The sequence below is a fragment of the Falco rusticolus genome, chromosome 4, assembly GCF_015220075.1.
Source record: "Falco rusticolus isolate bFalRus1 chromosome 4, bFalRus1.pri, whole genome shotgun sequence".
Classification (NCBI taxonomy): Eukaryota; Metazoa; Chordata; class Aves; order Falconiformes; family Falconidae; genus Falco; species Falco rusticolus.
Genome location: NC_051190.1, coordinates 18,556,852 through 18,574,016, shown reverse-complemented (window position 1 = coordinate 18,574,016; position 17,165 = coordinate 18,556,852). Strand labels below are relative to the sequence as shown.

At 44.1% G+C, this 17,165-nt stretch overlaps 1 protein-coding gene across 1 annotated transcript in view; it reads right to left on the bottom strand.

Moving 5' to 3' along the window:
• The window catches only part of LOC119147835, a 38,076-nt gene that overhangs the window by 14,350 nt on the left and 6,561 nt on the right, over positions 1–17,165 (bottom strand). Inside the window, exons 3-7 of the mRNA XM_037387274.1 lie at positions 16,004–16,063; positions 13,139–13,371; positions 5,872–6,108; positions 4,375–4,452; positions 2,902–3,118 (exon numbers count right to left, since the gene is read on the bottom strand). Of these exons, the coding sequence (XP_037243171.1) occupies positions 2,902–3,118; positions 4,375–4,452; positions 5,872–6,108; positions 13,139–13,371; positions 16,004–16,063 (825 nt within the window). The remainder of the gene's footprint in view (positions 1–2,901; positions 3,119–4,374; positions 4,453–5,871; positions 6,109–13,138; positions 13,372–16,003; positions 16,064–17,165) is intronic.

Below are 17,165 nucleotides of genomic sequence, written 5' to 3'. Positions count from 1 at the left end.
GTGTTGTGATGCTCTTGGAGGCAGTTTTGTGATGAGAGGGGCAGGAGAGGAGCCCAGCAGCTCCGTGATGGAGAGGCATCAACATGCCGAATCTGCCTGAGGTGTCCTTCTGCAGGGGACATGTACACAGCCCCGCTGCCACGGGCTTCATCTCTGGTCCCTCCGTATAAATGAGAGTAATACATTGCATATAGACAAGAAGATCAGCAGTGACATTGTGCAGAAGGCATTTGCATAGTTTACAGTGAAAATGCAGGTTTTAAAAATCCCATCAGACTAATTCTTCCCTTAAGGTACAGGCAGTGATTCCCCCCGAAGACAGAGGGGTATGTAGTAGAAGGTAACCCTTAGGATTTTTTGGTTATGTTTCATTGGTTTTGGTTCTTCTGTCAGGATCCATTAGCAACTCTTGAAAAAGGTATTCACGCAGGATCTAAAAACAAAGACCCCTGTAGTCAAGGGACATACACCCGAGCTGCCTCACAAAGCTAAAACTGAGATCACAGAGGTTCTGATGTTTAAAACTCATCATGAAATGATAGCACCATCCCAAAAGGCAGTAAAGGGCTTCTTGCTATAAGAAGCAAAGAGGCTTTAAGAAAGCTGAGCAAAAGGTTTCGGAAAAGTATCAGTATTGGGAATGACTTGGGGCACTGTGCTTCCAACTTTGAGTTAGAGATCCACAACCAAAGGGGGTGTGGGGGGGATATCACAGTTCCTTTGTGCTTATTATAGCAGGAAAAATATGTCTTAATATTACTATTGCTTCAATTTACGCTTGTGAATATTTTGAGAGTAAAGCTAGCTGAACCTTTTTGTCAAAATTTATTTCCAACAGAGTACGTTACTTCTTTGAAGCAAAAATGTTTCGTGGAGACATATTGATTTCAACAAAAGTTTTCAAGGGAAAGCTTCTGAGGTCCAGGCTAGACTCTTTAGTTACCTCTGGAGAGAAAGAGATTGAAAACCTGACCTTTTCAGATCCTTTCCAAAAACGGGCATTTGGATATAATTCCCTTTCACAAAGGCATTACAAAGTTTGGGTTTTGTTCCAACAAGGAATGACAATAAATTTGAAACCTCAAAAACCATCATGAGTTGGAATAGATGTGCCCTGAGCAGCTGCACTGGTCAAGTTGATAGAGAATATTTGACCTCAAAGGATAAAGATGTGTAAAGACTGAGAAGCAAGGTTTTCTTTACTTTAGACTGCGATAATATTTGCTATGCCTCATGACCCCTCCAACTGCATTTTGTAATGCACACACCCCCACCCATCTCCTCCGGGCTTGCAGCCCACTGGTGAAGGAGCAGAGATGTAGGGCAGCTGCTGAAGGATGGATGATCAAACTCAAATAGGCTGTTGGCATCCCAGGTCTCATGGCTCTATCAAGTAGCCCATTTCTATCCAAATAGCTCTACTTGATATGCAGGATCTCACTGTGAAAAAATGTCCAAAAGGCAAGTTAACTTGTAGGGCACAGCTACTTCGTGCCAAGACCATATGGCTTCAGTGCATAAGAAAATGAAAAGCTTCAGGGAAGGAGGGACTGGATGACTGAAGAATTTGTAATAGGAGCTGGATACTTGCTATTCTAGGTCGTTATTTGGGATCAGACCAGCAATCAAAGCTTTAACCATTATGCTGATACTCAAAGTAAAGTGTCTCCTGCTTGCTAGAGCTGCAGTCCTACAGACTGAGACTTTTTGTTTAAGAAATTCACTGAGGAGGCTCAGGATGATATCGAAACCAGAACTGAACCATTCCTCGTCCCTTCCTCAGGAAGCTGATTGAGGCTGGGTAATAGAAATACATCTGCAGGGGCTGGTTTTGTTGGAGAATACAGTTTCCTATGGCCCAATCCCTTTCTGAAGTCAGAGTGGAAACACACCAGTGACTTTATCCAAACGGGAATGTGAACATTTCCTGGGTAAAGCTCTGTCTTTAGAGGCAATGAAGTACAGAACTTTGAAGAAGGCTCAGTTGTAATCTCACAAAAGGAATTATAAAATGAGCGACACTTCCTTTCTTTTGTCATTAAAATTATATTTCCAGTTTTCTTTTTCCCTTTTACAATTGCAGTTTAGCCTGACTCTAGGGGGAAATTCCATTTAATGTTACATTTTCTGTTTTTACTGCTAAAATAGAAGTGGCTGGTAGAGGATTTTACCTCTTATTTGGGATTTTACTTATGTCTATTAGTATTGTCTTCCTATTTCTGACCTTGCATGCATGTTTGAAAGAACTAGAGCTGAGGGTTTCAGAAGTGACTTTGCTTCAGGTTGAGGGCATAATGAGTTTTAGGCTGACAATACCTCTATCTTGTCTTCAAGTTTTGGCTCATGGTCCAGACATTAGGTACCAAAGCGGTGCCAGGGAGGGGGTGTGTGCTTATGGCTTTGTAGGCCATGCCTGTCATCCATCCTTAGTGAAGCTCCAGGTGCCCTAGCCCCTGCACAGTTTGGTCAGAAGAACACCACCTCTGGTTGTGCAACGCAGGTCATACAGCCACCGTGTGCGAGGGGTGGCCCTTCGCTGTCCCTGTCAGTCATGGCTCACTGCTGTGGTTTCCTTTGGGCACTGCTGGTAAGGAATTTTGTTTGGATCACTTTGCCTCTCTGCTTGAGTTTATATTGATAAATAACTCTCACAGATGATGTGATCTTGACGACTGTTTGCTGAGACAACACTAACATCCAGCCTGAGCAGGAGAAGCTGTGTGACCATGGCATGTATTTGCTGTTTGAAAATCCTCTGCTCTAACCTATTGCCCATCAGGGCCGGATGGAACATGACTGCTCTGCAGAGAAAGGGTCAGGTTTGAACAAGGAAAGCAGCCCATTACAGCACTCATCACCAGACTGTGTACAGCAGGACCTGCAGGTCAGTCCCGTGCTTACCTTTGAGGCTGAGCTCACACACCACTGCTTCTGCCTTTGCAAGGACCAGATCCACAACAGCAACTTTAGCACCAGCTTCTCCCAACGCATGAGCAAAGGCTCTTCCAATTCCCTGCCCTCCACCTGTGACATAGGCCACCTGGCCATCCAAACGCAGCCGGTCAAGGATGAGGCGCCTGTTGTAGCCCCAGAAGACATCATCCCTCACCACTTCTTTCTATAAACACAAACATATGTACATCGCACAATGAGGTGCAAAGCTCAGTAAGTGATAGCTATGCAGGACTCCGCCTGTGAGAATGAAGTGGGAGCACAAACAGGGATCCACATCTTCTTGGCTCACTATTTAATACAAAGGGTATGACTAATTCAAGCCAAAAAGCATCCTTATCCCTATAGATACTAGGCTCAATAGGAGCACTAACGTGCAAGACAATGGAGCAGAAGGGCTGTGGTTTGGGAAGATGCACCGATCACTCCGCTTGAGAGTAGGGTACAGTATTTCCTGACCCAGCTTCCCATGGGAGATGTGACAGGTACAATCTCTTAGAAAGTGGCTGATTAAGTCTTGCAGTTATTTCACCCCCAGGGCCCTATCCTGCCCTCAGGATCAGGGGGCTCCAGGAAGGCACGGAGACTAAGTTTCCAAAGGCAGGATTTGGCTCAAGTGGAGTGCAATCAAAATATCTGCACAAGGCTGGTGCACCAATAAAGATATCAGCCAATAACTTAAACCAAGCTGTCAGCCGATCAGCTGCCATACATCATTTCCCCTGGCTGGAATCAAAATGGAAAATACAAGATGTTTAAGATACTGAGTTTGAAATGCCAGAAATTACTAGTGGGTGTAGTTTTGGGAGCACTCAGAAACTGCAAAACAATTGCGATGTTTGGGTCTGGATTTACTGAGTTAGGCTATTATGATTCCAGATGGGAATTTCCTTACAGCTGGATGACACCCATTACATAAAATGGAGAAAGAGAAAAGCACCATCTTTTCCACAGGACAAGTAAAATCTAAGGCCATGAAAATACTCAGTTCAGAGACTGTAGGAGGGCACTGTGTGCCACTTTGGGGCAAAAAAGAGCTACTTCAGGCATATTGCATTGGTTCATTACGGTGGGGCCCCAGCTCCATCTGCCCACACACCCAGCACGGGAAGGAATGGAGAGCACCGGGCACAGACACCCAGCAAGCAGCATGCCAGCTGCTCCAAAGATCTGTCACAGCACCAGCACAGCCGATCCAAAAGACATTGCAAAGAGTCAGCATTTAACAGCTTTAGGGCAACCTTGGACTAGTGAGGCTAATATGTGCCAAGTCCTAAGCTGGTAAGTCCATGCTGCACAGCACCATGGCATGACAGAATGTGAGTTTGGGCTCTTGTCACCAAACCCGTGGAAATTATTTTGTCATTGTCCTCAGCAGAGTCAAAATTTTCCTAGAAGTGCTCACAGAGAGGAAATACACACCTTGGATCGAATCACTGCATCTGGAGGTGCAGGGTTCCTTCGAATGATGCTCAGTCCGCTCTGCACAGGTAAAATTATCTGCAAACATAATGCATACACAGACAGTTCTCAACTGCTTTTGTACCTGGCTTTCTATCACCCAGATTCCCCTGATATGAAGAATAGCTCTTCCTTCCTTAGACCACAGCAGCTTTTCTCCTATTCTTTAGCTGAAATTCCTTCCAACACAAATATGTCAGGCATTTGTATTTGCTCACATTCCTCTTCCAAACTCACAGCTTCCCCAAACGCTAGGAAAAAAAATGCAATTTTTTGTCTCTGTTTTCTAAATCACTGCCAGCTGCTGAGGTTTCTGGGTTTCTACTGCCTGGCTAATGCTGTCACGAGGATATTCCACTCTTATTCTTGGAGCTCAGCAAACCATAATAGCAACGCTTTGGTGGTGTTCAGCATTTGCTACAACATCTGTCCTGCACCCATAGATGAATAGGTTTTGCCACCTACCTCCTCTGATACCATTATCACACTCTCATGAAAGCTACACTCTGCTGGAGATTCGATACCAATATCAAACGATTAGAACATCGGATACAGACACAACATGTTATGCTCATGCACTGAATGGCTAACAGTAAGATTCAGGGCATGGAAAACTGTCATTAATCTTTCCCTCTTCTACAAAGAAAGGCTATTGCTCCTGGTGCATTCGCTGGGAGTTGTGGTGATGATAGAATAAATGCAGAATCACAGGAGGCTCCTCTAGAAGCCATCTGACCTGCAGGTAGACAAGGACCTTAAGCCTATGAGGTGCACACCAAAACCCTCCGGGCATGAGCCCCATGCCCCCGTGCAAGGGGAGCTATGGTGGGGTGGGGGATGTGCCTGGGAGGGAGGTGGCAGACCATGTCCCACCATGGAACCAGCTTCACAATGCAGAAGGGCAGGCAGCGAGCTGGCCATGCTCGGTGAACCCCCGCAGCCACAGCAGCCCCTCCACCGGAGCAGGCTTTGCAGCCTGGTAGCTGCTGCCCCGCGGTAGCATCATTCACACCCGCTTTTAAAGCCTGGGAGGATGTGTGTCTAATTTTGCTTCTAAAGTCACAGTGTATTGTTTATGCATTCTATTACTTTTTTTTTTTTTCTCCTGTTGGAATAGGACTTTGTTGACTCCTGTTGTGCTGGTGATGCCCCACAGCCTCCGAAGCCTTTGTAGCAGAACAGTGGTTCCTTGGTTGCACTGTAGAGCTGATTATTCATTCCTAAGTGCTTCACTTTTATCTTGCCTTTAACACTCTATATGATGTAGACAAAGAGTAGGGACCATTTCTGAATATAGAAACTCATACATAAACTCAAGTGAGGTGAATTATAATAAAATTTGAGTTCATTTTAGGTCTTCTGCATAATGGCACCGACAAAAGAAACATTTTAAAGAGTACTTTGCAAAATCCATAGATACAGTACCACAGGCACCTTAACCAATTGCATTGCACTAACCTGCTCAACACGAGGATCTGAGTTAATCACTGCATTTAATTTTCTGACAGCTAGTACATTCTCATCAACTATGTTCTCCAGGTAGACTTGTCCTTTCATGAGTGTATTCTCTATACAGATCACTGCATCCATTCTCAGCAAGTGGTTATCCATGACAAAGCTGTAGTAGTTAACAGCGTTCCTTTGATCAGCATCAATAAAGACTATATCAAAGTGCTCATCCTCAGCATGTAATGTCTGGAAAAAAAATTATGTTGGAGAAAACAGTAATTATTTACCTGAAAATTTAAAGTCTTGCCATTAAAATGTCTTTTATATAAAACCCAAACCAGAGGGAACACAGTTCTTCTAAGGTAACACTGCTAGAATTACTTGGAGATCTTGGGAGTTTTCCATGCTTTGCAAACAACTCTTCAGCAATGCTGGTGCCCAAAACCTCTCAAAAAACCCCCAGATTATAAAAGAGGATGGCTCATCCCAGCTTGTGGTGTTGAGAGTCACAGCAGAAACATCTGCATATCTAGAGTCAAAGAGAATTGATCCATGGGGGTAAGAGAGAGGACTGGCACCAAACCCTGCAGCTGAGGCGCTGCAATAAGTTGTCTCCTCAAAAGAGGAACTATCAACAAATTGAAGAGTGGCAATTATATCAGTCTCGGAAAAGGAGGCATAAGGCTGATCCTGGGAATTGCAAACTAGTAAGTCCCACTTCAGTAGCAGGAAAATAGTTGAAAACCCAATTAATAATAGAATTATAAAGCACATAAAAGAACAGGTCATGATAGAGATAAAGCAGCAGAGCTCCTATGAAGGAAAATGATGTTTCTTTAATCTAAAAAAATGCTTTGGATGGCTCAGCAACAGAGAGGATAAAAGAGAACTGGCTGCTATCATCTAATTGGATTTTCAGAAATGTGGCACACCTTCCCTCCAAGCAGGCTGCTGATGATAATGTATAAAAGTGTTGATGGATGACCAGATGGGAGCCTTTACAGCCTTCTCCTGTGGCAGTTAATGCACTCGCTGCCCAAGAGGCTGCTATGGAATATTTCAGATTCCATCTGGGACTATTTAACTGCATCTGTGTGCGTTGCAATGAAACAAGGGCTCATCCACCTATCTCGGCAAGCAGAAATGCTTTCAAGTCTTGGCATTTTGAGTGAAAAGAGAAACAATTATGTTTTCCAGAACTCACTGTTTCTACCACAACTTTTAACAGTACTCCTTGCATCCAGATTTCCCTTTTGTGTTTGGAGACATTGTGCACAATGAGTGATGAGCGATCCCCCGAGACGTACAGAGAAAGCATCAATAACAAATGGCAACAGAATGTGAAAAACTAATTTGTTTTCGGGAGTGAAGCTGATGGCTCCCAAACAGAGATTTCAGGAGCTTTTCTAAAGCAGGGAGTGTGGCATTCAGAGGAGGAAATAGCGGGAAGTGGATCACTGAAGCTCTGAATTACTCTATTGTGCAAACTGGTGTCATTGTGAGCTTGTTAGTGGTTAAGAAATTAAGCCTGTCTGAGAGCCTGGATAGTCACACTTAACTGCAGATGCTTGATAGCACAGAAGCTCTGCCAAAAGCATTCATGAGTCCACATTTAGGACACCTTTTGATACCACACTATAATGAAAGATGACCTTAAGGCCAAATATATGCTGGTTTATAAAAAATGTAGCAGAAACTGGGACATCTGGTTTCCTGAGATTCATCTTTTCATTTGATGGCCAGTAAGAAAATCTTGCCCTGGCTTCCTCTTAGCTGTGTTGGGGGAAATCAGCAGGAACATGTTTGCTACTGTGGAAGAGCATCTTATATCAGGTTGCAACTCAGCCAGTCTGTCCAACGTAGATACTTCAGGAAGGGTCAGAAGATGAAACCTGGGAGGAGGAGTCCACCAGGAAGAGAGATTAGAGGTCTCATTCCCCAGAGAGAAGAGCCAAGGCCAAATTCAAGCAATTATCATGACTTATCACTACTTTCTGACTTGTAACCTTCCCGGGCGGAGGAGGTAGGGGGCAGACATTCAGAAGCAGATGTGGCCATCTCTGAACATATGTTACTAACTGCTCCGTGGTATGGCTCCCTAATGAAAAAGAATCTCACTTTTATGCATTGACTTCATTAGGTCCATATGGAGTTGTGTAGCTCTTTGGATATTAGCTGGACCTCTCATTTCAGCCCTCTTTCTGTACTGCCTACCTGCTGACAGCTTATCTCCTTCTTATCTATCTTCTGATACAGATAAACCACCTTTTAACTTCACAGCCTTTGTCCCAGGAGGGTGCCTGTGCTGTATGTGTATCCAGCACACGTCTGTCCTGTCCTTGCACTGCCTGGGTGTGCAGGGCCATTGCTTGGAAGGCATTTCTCCTCTCCCAGTTCATCGAGTGCTGAACAGTCAGCCAAGAAGGTCACTCGGGCACCTTTCATTTCTTCTAGATACCTAGTGCCAGACACCTATATGGAAATGCCTGAACCACCACGTTGCAGTTCATACCGGGACCCTACCGTTGTTCAAGCTTCTTGTTTCCACAACTTCAAGATTGCTGTTGAGTTTTCCATACATAGCTGGAAACAGCTCCAGGCCTATAAGGGGAACCCACGAAATTCCTTGAACCAACTTTGCCTCTAGACCTGCCTCTACACAAGAAGATAACAGCTACAGGAAGGGGAAAGTGCTCCGTTTGCTGGAGCTCCTTGGCCAGCTGAGCACAGGTCACCTGGATAGGAGGTCACCATGGCCAGGGTACCATGCTGGAGAGGGTTTCTTCACTGCCAGCACCTGCTGCTGAACCAAGACAGCCAGAAAGAAAAAAAGCTGCTCCACGGGTAGCTCTGGCTGCATAGCTAAGCACTGGAAATATCAGTGCAGCGATGGAAAAGAGAACTCACTGCTGTCCCTCTCAAAATGCATGAGGGGGTTCAAGAAAAGGGATTGACCACCCTTATCCTCCCAGAACAGCCTGGGCCAGACCCTGCCTGGGACCTCACAGCACGTTGGAGATGCCTTTGTCCTTTGCTAGGGGAGAGGCAGAGCCCAAAGATCTCCAACTGTGAGGAAAGCTGAGATCCAGAAGGAAATAATCTGCCTGCAAAATACCCCGCTGAAACTAATTTCCTGAATGTTTACGGCACAATCCCTGCTCCTTGCTAGAAAGGCATCATAGACTGTAACAGATGGCAACAAGAAGTATCTTAATTCAGAGCAAACTTGGCTAAAATTAATGCTTTTGCTTACAGTTAGTCATTAACTTCCTTTTGGATTAAAAAAAAAGAAAAAAATCTATAGTACTGCATTCCGTAGAGAAGATGCACCAAAAGCGAGCATGAGAAAGGGCACAGCAGTGCTGTTGATGGATACAGCAAAAGATTGGGAAGAGGACATCCCAAATAAAAACATGAATGAATCTTCTGCCAAAGCTCAGAGAAAACCTGATTGGAGTCCTGATCAGAGACAACATTCTCTCATAAGGCGCACATAAACTCAATCAGAAAAAAATGACTGTCCAGCTCCTTTGATATGGATCATACAGTCAGCATATTTGTAATAAAGATGTACTCAAAACTTATTACCTTCCCTATATCTTGTTCTTGACCTAAATGTAATAGCGATACATCCTTAGGGTACACAGAATACATGAAAAAGTAGAGCTTCCTTTTAAAACACCATTAGAATATTTTACTGTATGTGGACATACACTCTTGTTACTCCTAAATGCTATTCTATTGAGTACAGTTTATATTCACCGGCAAAGCTAAATCTCTAGGGAAGCTAGAGAGGGAATGCAATTTCTAGTAATAACAGCTCACAACAGTGAATACTATCCACTTATCCCCACAATTTCCAGCTATTTTGGACTCCTTTCTGAATTAACCTTTCATATCAAAAGGAGCAATTCTAGAACACACTAGAGACTCCGACACAATTTCATGCATAATTTATTCACTCAGTTCAACATTAAACGCAGAGTCCTTGACTTTGTCAAGGTGGATTCTGTTGGCAGACTTCACAAGCAGCAAAACAGGAGAAATGAGATCTGCAGCTCAACCTCTTCACCTATTCTGTCTGGTAAAAGGAGGGAAAAAAGAAAAAAGAAAGCCCCGACATGCTTACACAATGCCCTGCAATCAGCAGTCTGCTGCAAACACGGTGTTATTTTCTGCGTTGCATTTTCAATTTTAAAATGGAAGGATCAAAATCATGGATGGGAATAATATCCTGCCTGTTTGCACTCCCTCTGGATTCAATCCTGCATCCATTGTTCAACCCAAAGTCCACTGGGAATTAAAGGAAGCTCTTTGTGCAGGATCAGGCCCCTTGCTCACAGCTGATGCATGGCAAGGCACATTATTCGGGCACAGCACGACAGAGTTTAGACTTAAGGGGCTTATTGGGAAAGGTTTTTAAATGCTGGGCTAGCGCACAGTGAAGAAGTAGCTAATTCCCACTGAAAGCACCTGTATCAGGGTCTGCACCCAAGGAAAGGCTTACCCTCAGTCCACATTTCAAAATACTGTGTAAAAATTTCTGAAGTCCCTGTGTGCAGAGGCTTGTGCCATGGTGTGCCTGAGCTACACGCTTTATGAGGACCTAACGTGGCTTGGCAGTGTCTGTCCCTCGCACATGGGGAGGGTGGGTTTTTTCCATCATGCCCTCAGATACTAAACAAATCCCACTGTGTACCTGAGCTCTGCAGCTCCTGTCTGGTATTTAGCATCTTTGACAGCTCAAAATCCCAGGTGTTTTGCAGCTGGCTCTGATCTGGGACAAGAGGGAAACTGGCCAACCCTGTGTGATAACACACAGAGGCAGCAAGAGGCTTCAGAAAGCCTGGTCAGCGTGCTGCTGCAGACCGATATGCTGCCTTTCCACAGCTCTCTGCTTGCCCACAGCCCTGAGGAGATGTGGTTGTAGATGGAAGAGCCAGAGTCATGTGGGTGCTGCAAAGGTCCTGTTGTCCAAGGCATGCTGGCACAGATGTGTTGCATCATTGTGGCAACTGCTGCAGCATCTGGCAGCTTTCCCTCTAAAGGGCATAGACAGCAGATGTGGATGCAGCACTGGACACATCCTGTAGCACTTGGATGGTACCTTCTACCTGACGTTGGGGTGTAACTCTTGGGTGGACTAATTTTACAGCAGAAGTACATTATACACCTTCTGGCAGTTTGGACTTTCTGAATCAGAGCTTCATGCAGCAGAAAAGGGCTTCCCAGACAGGTAGTGTTATTTATATATCATACGACATTTTAATGCTTTGAAAGAGCCAGTGCAGCGAGGCAAATCCTCTGCTCACAGGAGTTTGTACAGCTACAAAACATTTGATGAGCAGCAGATAAGCAGAAATCCTGCCCTACTGCACTTAGCCTGGAAGTAAAATTCAGCCACAGTCACCACAGCAAGAAAGCTGGAGCAGACATGTCCAAAGAGCAAGTGGTGGGTGACCATCTCTGCCCTCTAATTTCTCTAAAGGGACAAGAATGACAGCAAAAACAATCCTTGCCAGAGCTTGTTCCTGCTCTGAATCTCACCACGCTTTTCAAGAACTGTTAGCCAGCTCTGCTTTCCACCAGCTTCCCTGCAGATGACGGGGGACAGGAACACTGCTATTCTCCACCTCCTCCGTGAAGCTGAGCTGTGAGAGCTTGGCTGTGCAATCCCTGGTCCATCCCCCACCTGTGACTGCCTCATCCTCCTGCCCTTCAGCGTGCCCACATGGCAGTGGAGGAAGCCTGCTTGGTCTCCAACCTAAACTGGTCTTCTCGAGGAGGGAAAAGGCAGCACGCTGCCCCACCCCAGCCAGGCAAACCTCAAAGAGCCCAAAACGCAAAAGCACCAGAGAGGACACCAAATACATTGCTTCACCATGTACAGCCACTGTGGATTAAGACCTGTAGCACAATCCTGATTGCCCTGATACCAATGAATATATCTGCCAGGTTGAGGAACAGAAGTTCAGAGCCCAGTGCAGAAATCCTGCGCAGCACTGCCAAACACGAGCATCTCCACTCGCAGCAGCCCCAAGAGCTATTTGAAGTCCTGAGTACCTGCAGACCTGGGGTCAGGATGTGCCTTTGCGTTGCGATCGGAGGATATAAAATCAATTGCAACATTCTGTTTTAAGGACTTAATTTTCATGTCTTTGCTCCCTTCTTTAATCTCTACACAGCATGTACTCTGCCTGCCTCTAGATATTTTAATTCAGTCACAGTAAGTCAGTTGCGCAGAATGGGCACTAGAGAGCAACAGCAATTCAATTAATTTCACACTCACTGCGGGGAGCTGGGATTTTAAATGCTGCACATTGCAGGTGATCTGTAACGTTTCGTTTTTCATATACTTGGCAAAGCTCTTTGTTTCTTTCTTATCAGACTTGGAGGTCATGAAAGCCAGAGGTCAGAAAGCTCCTGGCCATTTCATTTTAGAAACAAATATGGTACCTGTTAATGCAAATAAAGTTACAATCAAGCTCACACTGACATATCCAGATTGAAAATGGAATCAGATCAAATTGGTTTGCATTAATAATAGAAAGGCTATATATTTAATGACCTTGACATGAGCATCACCTGTTAGTGTGCTGGACCTGCAGCAATGTCCTGGAGATCCAGAAACCGGAATTAAATGTGAGGCTCTTCTAGCTGCTGGCAATCATCAGGTTTTCTCTTTCTTGGGACAAAGTCACTAGGCAGAATGAAGCAAATACAGCTAATGCATTTGCTTGGCTGAAGCTTGTCATGTTGCTCTGGATGTGAGAAACTTGGGGTCTCACCGCCCGCAGTGTGTTCAGTGGGAGCAGAAAGCAGGAGGTTGTGGTTGAATTACAGACCTCTTCAGGACTTTCTCAATTCTTGTGGACACTGGGAGCAAGCCTTCCCTCTCAAAAACTGGCTCAGCAGGGCACAGATACACTGACCTGATGCTACATTTGGAATTAGAGACCCTGAAACAAAGCCCACCCACATCGAGTAAAACTCTGCCACTGAAGCCTATTGACCTACATTTAGAGCTTGCGAGTCCTCTGATCAAAAAGCTGCCGTATTTTAGTTAAGAAAGAAAAAATTCTATCTTGTGTGACAGAGCTGTCCCATCTTACACTGTCATGAATAAGAAATAACTCTAGCACAAGAGTGTGTTCACATATTTGCAAGCAAACTAGGGTCACTACCAGCCTTTTGTGGGCAGGAAAGAGGACCTGCCTGAAACTCTTTCATCCGCTCTGCATGAGAGCTCCCAAACTCCCCTTCCCACCGATTTTACCTCCAAAGTGTCTGCCATGGGTCCCACTCGCATGCTTATCTTTTTACCATCTGAAGAATAATCAAATGCTTCTTGGCTGTTCACTCCGAGATACGGCGCTTCTGCACATGCAAAGATTTTGCCATCATCTGGCAATTCTTCTGCGATAGCAAGGATACTGTAACCTTTAAGCTTGCCAATTAGTAAAATCTTCCTGGCTTTGATCATATGAATAAACATCCTAAAAACTTGACCTGTTGAAAGACAAGAGTGAAAATTTAAAAATAAAACCATAGGAAAGACCGTACTCTGTTCACAATGAAAATTAGATGTACCTTTTAAGTGATCATTAAAAATAAAAAAAAAATCTAATCTTAAAACACTTTCAAATAAGGGTTTAACAACAGAATCTGACAAAAATTCATCTAAAATGCATCTAAAAGACAACAGAATAAAGGTACTCATTTTAAATGTAGAACCTTTATCATCAATGCTGCTATTGTTCAAGTGCTTGTTAAATAGTGCTTGAAATATTGCATATTTTAACATCCCCCCCATACGAAAATGGCTTTAAGATGTCTCCATATTCTTTCTGGAACCCGGTTAAAAAAAAAATCACTACATTACCTTGCATTTGCTCTTAGAGTCATTATCCCCAGACAGCACCATCATTTAAGAAATTTATCATCAGTGGTGTCCTTCGAACAATGTATTAGTGTAATACATTATAAGAGTACTTCGTTGTGATGATATATTACTCAAAAGATGGGAACATCTGGGAAGAATGGATCTAGGAATAGATTTAGTGTAATAGGCTTTATATAGGGATACAAACCTGGGTATTGCTACACGAAAAGGTACAGTGCTTGGCCACAGGCCACCTCCACCACAAAAGCACATAAGCCCCTATCAGACACCGCCAAACCCAAATCAACCTGATTTTTCTGTTCCTTCCCCTTCCAGTGAGGGCAATCAGCTCTTTGCTGCTCACTAAGTGATGGGGCTGCCACTGTGAGCTAAAGCACTCACGAGTGTGTGCACAAGGGCATGGGATGCATTTGACAGGGAAAATCCATGCAAAAGGAAGATCAAAGCCTACAGGAAGTTCTTATCTTTCTTTTTAAGTAATTTTCTGCATTTTCCTGAGCATTTCCATGGCATTCATCCTTTCCCCACGCAAGACGCAAGACGGAGTAGAGAATGATGGACTTCAGCGATAACATTTACACCAAGATTTGGTGCAATTTTATCCTCTCGGTTGACCAACTTGCCATTCAAAGAGGCAGCAGCACGTTCTTCCTGCAGCCTAGCTCTGGGTTCTGTCTCCGCAGTGTCCCCTGCACCGCAGTCAGGTGAAGCTTTTCTGGAAAAAGAAAGAAATATCAACATTATGGTAACATGCAAAACCTGAGGTTCCTGAAAAAAACAAAACAAAACAAAACAAAAAAAACCAAAACACACACACCAGCAACCAAGAGGGAACTCCTGGAAAAGGTCCATTTGTGCATAAGTAAGAAAAAATATCTCAGAAGCATTATAAACATCCCTAAATTACAGTCCTAAGAGGACCCAGCTTGGCAATGGGCCTGCCTCAGTGCTGGCAGCCACTCCAGCCACAGGGGCTATGGGACCAAAGCGTTCCCAGTCTGCAGCCCCAATTTCCAGCTGGCCCCAGGTAGGTGTCCCTCTACCTGCTGATTTGGAGTAAATGGCTTCAGCTATCCTGACCAGGTTTTGTTCAGCTCTAGGGTGATTTTTCAGCCAGAAAAAAGTTTTTATTGCAGAATAGGGGAAAAGATCTAAAATTTTTTGCAAGACAGGAAAAAAATTGGTTTTCCTCAGACACTGCTGAGAAAAGCAGGGTATCTCCAGGTGCTATTTCACAGAAGCCAGGCCTGTGACAACACCTCTGGATGAAGTAGGATGCTACCTATTGTGAAGAGAAGGGAACAGATGACTGGAAGAAGTCCATAGCCTCCAGACAGATTAGATTACCCTGTCTGAAGAAAGTAACCACCAGAAATTGCTGGTGATACTTGTGTGGGCCAGAATTTAGAGCTATTTCAGGTTCGTTTTTCTTTTTCCCCCAGCTCCCCCAACCACTTCTCAGTAAAATGAGAAAGAATTCATAACCCGTGTCAGCCACACTCAGATAATCCAAGACTTAAAGTGTAGAACATTTCATATAACCTCTTTTCTGCCCCTCACAAATGCTTTAACAACTTTAATAAGATAATGTATAGCTATTATCGTACAGCTAGCGTAAGTCAAACAACTATCAGCTATTATTTCAGCAACAGAACGAACACTCAGCGATCCCGTAATCCACAGCCTGGAACAGTTTACACATTGTCAATTTTAGACAGAACTGGTTTTTTCCACATATCAGAATGTACACTGATAAATGGGAATTGCTTAGCAGACCCCACATGGTGGGGTAATATACTGTAGCTCAAAAAAGAATAATGAGGGTATCAGTTGGACTTCTGAATTAATGATACCTTAAATTAGTTTAATTAATTAGTTTAGTTACTAGAGTAATTTAGTTAGCAGATTAATTAATGTTTGTTGAGCGCTTGGAGATAAAAGCTGCATATATAGGCTGTTACAGGGTGCATCCAGAGGTGCGGGTTTCCTTCATTCTTTATTCATCCCAGCACCAATTTGATCCAGGGGCTCATCCTTTGAGCCTTTCAGCGGGCACTGCGTGGAGGCTGGCTTGCTGATTTTTCACAGGATACGGTCCGACACAGCATTGCCATAGTCCATAGCCAATTGGTAGAATATCTTCCAAAATTCAGAGTTAGAACCTTTTGCTCTCACCTCCTCTCCTCGAGGCCATAGGCACACACAGACACACATGCCCATGCACACTTTGCTACATACTTGGGTGCAGTTCATTCTCATTCTTCTTCCTTCCACTGTCCCCCACGTTGATGGCATATTCTGAACAGAAAATCTAAGAACATACGCATACAATCACAGAAAAAAAGCCCAAGGCTACAAAAGTGTGTCTGTACCTCTTTGAAGTTGCCATTGCATCCAGGTAAGGGTCTAGTCCCAGAGCAACATCAAGAGCTTTTTGTAAGTAATTCTTGAGCTGTTCAGGAACACGAGAGTCTTTGAGGGCTATTTCTTTGGCTTTAAGAAGGTTCTCAGCAATGAGTCCAGCTGGGGTTTCTGAATAGAAAATAAAAAGAAGGACAATGATTTTGTAACTGCTCAGGTCAGAAGAGGAATTCAGACTGAAAAAACCCAGGTGTTATGTTTGCTGGGTTTTGTTGGGTTTTTTCATAAAAAAAATACAGGTTTTTAAAGGAGGCTGAGCATTATCAAGGAAACCTTTTCAAACTGAAAAAATGTTATACTGCTAATTCATTTTTAGCATGTGCATTCTCCCTTTTTCCCTTCACAGCTAATCCTTGCCTGAGAGGAAAAGGATAAGAATATTTCAAACCCACAGATTTTCACTTTCAAAGCTCTGAGACAAACATTCAACACCAAACAACTGCATCCAAAAGCCACTCCCTCTACACAGCTTTTTCCTCGGGGAAAACAGAGCGCTTCTCAAACTGCTCTTGCAAAGCCAGGCAGCAACTCTCAGGCCAGGACACGCAGGTGCCAGGTCCAACTCTGTAAAAAGGAGGGTCACCAGTACCTGTGTGCCAGTGGGGTGCACGAGTGCCCCTGACGCGTGTCTGTGCTGTGGAGGTTGCTGTGCACAAAGTCTGCAAATAACTCACGATGCTCACACCTAAAATACAGCTACACCTGTCCTAATGCAGCCGAACTAACAGACACTCAAATAAAAAAGTATTGTGCCAAATACATGATGACATAAAGTCAGAGATGCTCTTCAACTTTTAAGCAGGTGACGTAGCAATCATGCTGGCAGGAACGCAACCTCGTAACCCTTCTTCTGCCACAACACCTCGCAGTAGTGGTGCACCGTCCTGAACTCTCTGTTTCCCAGGTCACAGAAACTAGCTATGCTTGAACCCGTCAGCACCACAGGGCAAATCTCCCAGCATCTTTTCACAAGCCAGAC